The sequence below is a fragment of the Aedes albopictus genome, chromosome 1 (assembly GCF_035046485.1).
Source record: "Aedes albopictus strain Foshan chromosome 1, AalbF5, whole genome shotgun sequence".
In the NCBI taxonomy this organism is placed as follows: Eukaryota; Metazoa; Arthropoda; class Insecta; order Diptera; family Culicidae; genus Aedes; species Aedes albopictus.
Genome location: NC_085136.1, coordinates 119,755,340 through 119,763,730, shown reverse-complemented (window position 1 = coordinate 119,763,730; position 8,391 = coordinate 119,755,340). Strand labels below are relative to the sequence as shown.

At 48.1% G+C, this 8,391-nt stretch overlaps 1 protein-coding gene across 1 annotated transcript; it reads right to left on the bottom strand.

The window, feature by feature from the left end:
- Positions 1-4,853: 4,853 nt before the first annotated feature.
- On the bottom strand, positions 4,854-8,107 carry LOC134289179 (uncharacterized). Its single transcript, XM_062855101.1, has 2 exons — positions 7,563-8,107; positions 4,854-5,166 (listed from the first exon to the last, which is right to left on the bottom strand). The coding sequence occupies exons 1-2, from the start codon at positions 8,105-8,107 to the stop codon at positions 4,854-4,856; spliced, it is 858 nt and encodes a 285-aa protein (XP_062711085.1).
- Positions 8,108-8,391: the final 284 nt, after the last annotated feature.

Genomic DNA, 8,391 nt, shown 5'->3' with positions numbered 1-8,391 from the left:
AGTGCTTCTCCACCATATTTTAGAAGCTCGCTTGTAGTTGGACTGCTCCAGTTGCGAATGGGTGACAAAACGTCGAAAGATAACCGGCCAACCTCCTCCTCAATCTCTAGGAGGTCAGGAGCCGGAAGTCTTTCGTGCTGTGCACGTACTCCTGTTATCTGTTAGATCTGTTACCACGCCATCTTCGACCACCTCACCCTCGCTCGTGAGAAGATTTCCGTGATTGTCTTGGCACATGTCGGCTTGTGGCACAAAACATTTGTGCCAGTGGTTCAGTCTCGTAGAACTTCCGTGTGTTCTTAGCGTGGTACAGCTCTTCCATCGCTTCGCGATCTCGTTCTTGCTGCTGGTGCTTCTTCATCCGGAAGACTGAGTTCTGCCTGTTCCGCGCCTGTCTGTAACGTGCCTCATTCGCTCTCGTGCGGTGTTGCAGCATTCTCGCCCATGCTGCATTCTTCTCGTTTTTCAACTGTTCACATTCGCCGTCGTACCAGTCGTTTCTGTGATTCGGAGTCGCGAAGCCTAGTGCTGCAGCCGAGGTACTACCTATGGCGGATCGGATGTCCCTCCAGCCAACTTCAAGTGTAGCTGTCCCAAGCTGCTCTTCCATTGGTAGGGTCACTGCAAACTGCTGCGCGTAGTTTTGAGCCACTTTTACGTTATGCAGCATACAACGACTAGGTAGTGATCCTAATCTATATTCGCACTGCGGTAGGTGCGGACATTGGTTATATCCGAGAAGAATTTACCGTCGAATAGAACGTGATCGATTTGGCAGCCGCTGGATGCTAGAACAGACGCTGGTTGAGATCCACCTTCTTGCTGAAGTCAGAAAGACAACAGTACCAAGGATGCACTACCAGCTAAGTACACAACTCTTAGCTGTTGATCTTTATCATCTCTTGACCCGTAGAAGCATGAGGTAGGAGCTTGTGACGACCAGAGCTACAGTTGGACGCACTCCTTATCGGTGTGAGCCCCACTCAGTAAGCCTGTGGTGTCCCATTTCTAGGGTGGTCTTGCCTAGGCATGGTCGCATCGCACGAAAGCGAGAGCAACGCTACGGGCTCGTCTCCACTTAAACCGAGTAGATTTCGCTCACCAGCGAAGGCTTGACCTTGACCTGGCCGCCTCTTTCTTTACCCGCTGCCTGCTATTTATTCTTCAATCACTTAACCTAATTTACAGCTCTATTGTCCACTAGGGCACTGCGTGAGCGATTCCAATTGGAAGCCGTACATACACTTTGTACAGCCGCCTAAATGTATTCTATTTCTATTTGTACTACATCGAACTGGTAGCCGTTGCGCTGCTTTCACTTTCTACCCTATCATGATAGAATTATGAGCTCGAGGATGTTGATGTGTGGAGTCCATTATGGGTTGCCGTTCGCCGATGTCCAAGTATCCGGGTTCATTTGAGGGTCAGTGTCAGCTGCTCTCCTTGCTGCTTTCAGGGGAAAAGAACAACTGACGAAAGTGCCGGGGCTGGGATCGAACCCATGACCATCTGCTTATGAAGCAAACGTGTAGCCACAATGCCACGGGCCCCAGCTCCTGCCTGATATTATTGTAGTTGATACTGTAGCAAACCGCCAAGTGATCACTGTGAGTGTAGCCATCGTCGTACTCTCCAGTTCGAACTACTTGTTAATCCAGGACTACAAAAAGTAACGCCAATAATCGACTCTGTACTAGAGATGGGCAATCAGATCCGGATCCGTTCAAAAGAATCGTATCAGTAAAGTGAGTGAGTGAACCGTGGATCTTTTTCAGAGAGAGCCGGGTCACCAGTTTACATGATTCTGTGAGAAAGAACCTAAAAGAACCGATAGGTTCTCTTTGTTTTGCTCTGGGTCATTTCCAAAACACAGCAGCTCTACGAAACGCGCCAAGCACACACAACCAACAGCAGCGCTGGTCCAGTTCCCTCCCCCTGGCCATGCAGCCGCAAACAACGCACACTATCTATCGCTCTCAGCTTAAGCGGGAGAGCAGTAACGGCAGTCCGGACAGATCTGATGCGAACAACCCGAACTCGTACACGAACTCACACATTATCGCTTCTTTCGTTCGGTTCTTCATCAGTATCCAGTAGGTTGTGTGGTGCTGGCGCTGGGAGAGAGATAATGCGGGTCGGGAAGATCAAGAGAATGAGTGACGCTTGCTGTGTGTGAAGCGGGCCCCACACGAGCATCAATACTTCATCAATATCGATACTTTTTGTTGGAATTTCCATCAAGCTCGTGGTTACCGCTATGTATTATTGGAAATGCTTTCGATTAAGCTCAAGGTTTGATGGGAATTTTGTCAAGAAGTAGTGATATTGATGAAGTATTGATGCTCGTGTGGGGTCCCCTTGAGAGAATAAACTGGAAGCAAGCAACCCCGTTTGGTTCGGTGAAGCTTGGTCATTCATTCCATAAATGAGCCGCTGATCTGCTCAAAAGATCCGGTTCACTAATGTGATGGATCCGGTTCGGATCCGATCACTGAAGTGAGCCGTTTTGCCCACCTGTACCGTTCAGACTAAAAGTACTCTTGGTACCAACATTAGCCAGGTCTGCATCTAGCACAGACAGGGTCTTTAGCAGCACCTGACCCTACTGGCTCGTAAAAAGGCTTTCCTGTTCCAAGGCCCAAGCATTGAGTTACCCAGTCTTCGCCTTACAGCACGGTCCCCATACAGTCCAGTATCTTCGTGAACTGCTCAATCGACCACCTCGGAGGCGCATAGCAGCTACAGAAGACAACGCCGTTTACTTTGGCGACCAGGGAACCCTCGTAAGCAGTAGACACCAACTGCTGGATGGGGTCCATATCGCCGCCATATTTCCAGATCCATCCGAAATTTCGTCTGAAAAAAAGAGTTGCTGAGCTGTATCACAGTGGTTCAGGTTTAGCTGCGTTATCTGCACTGTGATTTGTCAGCTACGGCTTTTCTGAAGGCCGAGCACATTGGACTTCCCGTTGGGTGTTTGTTGTTCGCGGATTTCCCGGAGTAAATCAAACACGTGGGTGAACTTGTGCAGCCTCATGGCCTTCGCCGCCCCATCTCCTGCACAGTTTGCTCCTGTCAGGGCCTGTACAGTCCCATGAATTGTACCCTGGTTTCAGACACCTGAAGCAAACCTGGTTCATGAAAGGTCAGATGGTATACTGACCAGTCCACCTTAATCTTTCCTATTTACGACGGATTTATTTACATCCAACACAGGTAGCTCTACACTAAAACCTCAATTTATGCATGTTATTTTTATGCACTTTTAATTTATGCACCTTTTTATGCCCTGCATAAAGAGAGGGAGAGCTACTCAGAACGAACATTGTGCATGAGAATATTTATTAATGACGGCAACTATTGCGACGGCGACCAGAGGGTGTTTATAGGGATGAGCAAAGAGAGGTCACTGGGTAGTTTCATGGGGTTCCAAGGGGTTTCCGCGGAGTTCCAGGTGATCTCAGGGGAGTTTTCGGGGGTCTGGGGGGAGGGGTTTTCGAAAGCATTGCAGGATTTTCGACGGTAACCATCGGCAACCAGGGGCGTTTATTGGGGAGAGGAGGGAGGTTACAGAGGCGCTTCAGGGGATCCCAAGGGGTTTCAGAGGGTACCAGGAGAAATCAGGGGCATTTTAAATAGGGTCTTAATGGGTTTCAGGGAGGAACTACAAGGAGATCTCAGATGTATTTCAGGTGGTCCCAGCGGGTTTCAGAGGGATACCTGGCAATCTCAGAAGTGTTTCAGCTGTTTTGGAGGCGTTACAGGTACGTTTTCGAGGGTCTCACATGCGTTACATTGGGTCCAAGGGGATTTTAGGGGGATTTTGGAGGCATTTCAGAAAGTTTCATAGCATTTTCGGCGGGATTCAGAGGTGTTACGGAGGAGTTTTCGGGGTTTTCGGAGCGTCTCAGGTGCGGTACATGGGGTCCGAGGGGGACTTAGGGGGATTTTGGAAGCATTCCAGGAAGTTCTAGAGCATTTTCAGTGGAATTCGGAGGCGTTACGGAGAAGTTTCCGAGGGTTTCTGAGCATCTCAGGTGCGTTACATAGGGTGCGAGGGGGTTTTAGGAGGATTTTGAAGGCATTTCAGGAATTTTCAGAGCATTTTCGGCAGGATTCAGAGGCGTTACTGAAGCGATACGGAAGAGTTTTCGAGGGTTTCTTAGCATCTCAGGTGCGTTCGGACCCCATCGAGGGGGTTTTAGGGGGATTTTGGAGGCATTCCAGGAAGTTTCAGAACATTTTCGGTGGGATTCGGAGGCATTACGCAAGCGTTACGGAGGAGTTTTCGGAACTCTAGGAACGCCCTAAAAATGTTTCTAAAACCCCCATAAATTCCCTGAAATATCTCTGAAATTCCGTTAAACATTCATCAAACCCCTTGTAACGCCTTTGAAAGGCTTCTGCGATCATCTGTATTGCCCTTGAAGTCCCTTCAATTGTCCCTGAACCCCCTAATTTCTATTGATATGCTCCTGATTTCCCCGTAATCCCATTAAAATGCTAACAAAACCTGACAGAACGCCCTTACTCCTCAAATCCCCTGAAACAAACCCCTGAAACGCCCCTGATGTCCCTTGGAACCCCCTATCTGGTAACTTTCTGGAAACCCCCTTAGCCCCATCTTGAATACCCAGGAGCAAGACCTGTTCTCGCGAACTAGATTCCTTCATTAAAGCCCAAACTTAATTTATGCACAAATTTTCCTCTTTTTATGCATATTTTAATTTATGCACATGTTTAATTTACGCACCCCCAGCCATATGCATAAATTGAGGTTCCAGTGTACCAAAGCTATCCGTGTCCCTGCCGGTCCCTTTAGTAGCCGAACGGCTGCGATGGCCACCTGCACCTCACACTGTTGCTGCAGTGACAACCTCTACCGCTTCAGTGACCTCATCCAGGTTCTTCACCTTCAGAGTCGCCTCCGCTGTAAGAGCCTCGACACCCTTGTCAAGGTCCCCTTCCGTCAGACTTTTGTAGACGGCGCCATTGCGCTCCTTGTCGCACTTAAGCGATCCTCGACCCCTTCTGACTCTGTGCATGTCGGCTTCCAGATCCACGAGCTTGGCATAGCTCCTTATCGCCTTCAGGATTTCCGAGTACTGGAACTGTTCAGTCTTGATGACAAGTGCCTCGCCCTTCTCACGCTTGGAACCTGCCTTTCTACCTTTTCATAGCTTGATGGCGCTGAGCTCGTGTTTCTCTTATTTCAGCATGTCCACTAGGATCCTGCTCTACTGGTCTCTCTAACATGTGGTGGCTGAGGACCTACCAATGGTGATAATTCGCTGCTCCCTTAGATCTGAAGCGGGCTGGCCTTTCCAGGCGTAACCTTCCCAGCTTTTCGGGACACATGACCTAGGTCCGATTTGCCGGCATTACTACTCTTCACTCTGTAACAAGTGTCAGTGTAACGTCCAGTATTGATGAGATTTGTCGCGTTTAGTATTTGTTAAATTTTGTTAAAAAAAGAAAACGTTTGTAGTTAGGTTAAGTGTAACGTCCCAAAAACCCCACGAACGCAGCCATCACTACACTGCCCCATGTAAGGACGACAGTAGCCACCACCAGGCTGCACAGGACTGCACGAATGGGCGGCCATGTGGGTGGCGAAATAGGCGGCCATGGGAGGCGAACTGGGTGGCCATCATGAGGAGGATACACGACGGGTCAATGGCCAAAGGTTCAGGGTCAACGAGCTTGAATCCAACAGATCATTAGCCTGGTGATCTTCAGAGCGAATAGTCGAAGTTTTCAAAAGTTAATAGAAGGAAAAAGTTATTTGAAGTTGAGTAAAAGTTGAAGATAGTTATCCAAAGTAAAGGAGCAGAAAAGGATACAGAGGAGAAAAGAAGGAGCGTGAAGGAATACTGGATTTCCAGGTAAACTACTGCCCATAATCCCCGAACCTAGCCCATCCGTACAGTGCCTAACCCGCCATTGCGATTCTCCCATTGTGCTCACAGGACCTCGCGGTTTTTATTTTAAAACCGAACTTTGCGGTATCGTTAGGAGCCACACCGCAGCGTAGACCCTACCTGCTGATTAGTAGTGTGTCCGCATCAACCCTGTACCCGATAGGACAATCAAGGACTCTGGATCACTGAAGCCTCGAGTCCGTCACCACACTCGAGGGGCTTACGGGACAGGTGGAAAAAGGTCCGCGAGAGGCTGCAGCCAACGAAAGAGAGAGAAAAGGAGAAGAATTGCCCGCCCCCTGGCCCAGGAATGAGAGAAGGAGCTAGTGGACAGGCGAAAGGAGCGGCAGCGTAGGCGTGCAGTGCGCGGGGCCCCAGAAGCAGTGAAGAAAAGTAGCGTGTATAAGGTAGGACTAGTCCTTAAGAACGTGGGAGGCGTCATCCAGTGTTAAGGGCGGACGCCAAAAAGCTAGGAGGGAGAAAGCTAGAGGAAAGTGGTAGGAAAGTAGGACGTCAAGAGGAAGTGGAATAAAAGTGTAGCTAGACCACGAATATAGAGGGAATTTCCTTAGCCGACCTAAAAGTGTTTTTTTCCGCGTTGTGTCACGAGCGTCTTGCCGACCCTGAGGCTTGAAGACGGGGGTTTCATCCTTGCTGGGAGTAACACGGCCCTTGCTCAGTTACAACTCTCAAAGCTAACAATCGCTTTACTTTGCGAGTGCCACCTGGTAGCTCCTCATCGGATGGCTGACTCGTGCACGCTAATTGCTTGCCGTAAGCAATCGCGTCTGGCGTACCCTTCTGGCTACCTGCGAATGCGAAGACCTCCATCCAGATAGGCTTCAGCACCTTCAACTTCGCAGGCTCTGCGGCTGCCGCAGTTGCCATGAGTTTATTAAAGTTCTGCAGGGCCACCATAGTTGACTTATGAAGTCTCAAAAAGTCCTGCTTGAGGTCTTTGCCAATAATCGACTTCGAGGTCAATGAAGCAGTCTAGCTGCTGCACAGCCAACTCCGTGGCCTCATCAACCATGCTCCATTTAAGCACTAACTCTTGAACAGAGTATACGGTTTGAACAAAATATCTTTATAACGGTTTAACAATAACGTCTGTATTTCACAGTGGTTTGAGTGAGAATGAGAACAAGTGTTATTTTTCCTAACAAGTCAGTTGCTAAGGAGTCACAGCATTCTACGATCGTTTCGTTGCTTCGCACAACTCAATACTCCTCCTCAACGAGATGATCCTCAAACTAGAACAGTCCCATCTTAGTAGCAAACTTCTTCAACTTTACAGCATCAAGCGGTTTGGTCAAAGCATCTGCAACCATTTCTTCTGATGGACAATACTCCAATTTGATAATGTTGCGTTCTGTGAGTTCCTTTACATAATGTTGTTTTGTTTCAATATGTTTTGATCTTCGGCTAGTCCGTTCCGATTGAACAAAACTTAAACAACTTTGATTGTCCTCCATGATCATGGTAGGTGTATCTTGTTGTTCTCCAAAATCGTTTAGCAAGTTTCTTATCCAAATTATTTCTTGACAAGCTTCACTTATTGCCACATATTCGGATTCCATGGATGATAGGGTCACACTATTTTGTAATCTGCTTGCCCATGAAATTGCTCCTCCTCCATACAAGAACAGGAAACCGGTAGTAGACTTGCGGGTTGAAACATCTCCTGCAAAATCAGCATCGGAATAAACGATGAGATCTTGCGGTCTCCCGTAATGCAGCTTGAAGTCCTTGGTAGCCAGTAGATATCGAACCACTCGTTTAGCGGCTGTCCAGTCTGCTTCGGTTGGTGATGATAGTTTCCTCCCAAGAATCGATACACATGCCGCAATATCCGGTCGAGCGTTAGTTGCTACGTAGAGAAGAGCTCCAATTAAGCTTCGGTAGTTGACGCTGTTTTCCAAGGCTTTGGTTCCTTCTGTAGTTTTGATGTATCCAGTCTCCATGGGGGTCCTTGCACCTTTGGCGTTTATCATTCCAAATTTCTCTGCTAGCTTCTCGATGTATCCTTTCAACGTTAAACTGTAGTTACCTTCGTTCCGTTGAACTTCCAATCCGAGAAAATAAGACAAATCTCCGAGGTCGGTTAACTTGAAGAACTTTTTCAAATGATCATGAAGCTGTTCAGCTGATTTCGGCTTCGGTTTCCGCTCCAACGAGTATATCATCCACATACACAACGAGATAGATGGTCTTCTTACCAGTGGTCTTGATAAACAAACAGGAGTCCGTCTTGCTCTGGTGGAAGCCGATTTTTACCAGGACATTACGCAGTCGTTGATTCCAACATCTTGCAGATTGCTTAAGGCCATATATACTCCTCCTCAATCTGCAAACCAGATTTTCTTGGCCTTTCACGACGTGTCCAGGCGGTTGCCGCATGTAAATTTCTTCTTGCAACTCACCATATAAATATGCGGTCTTGACATCCAGTTGCTTGAGTATCAACTTC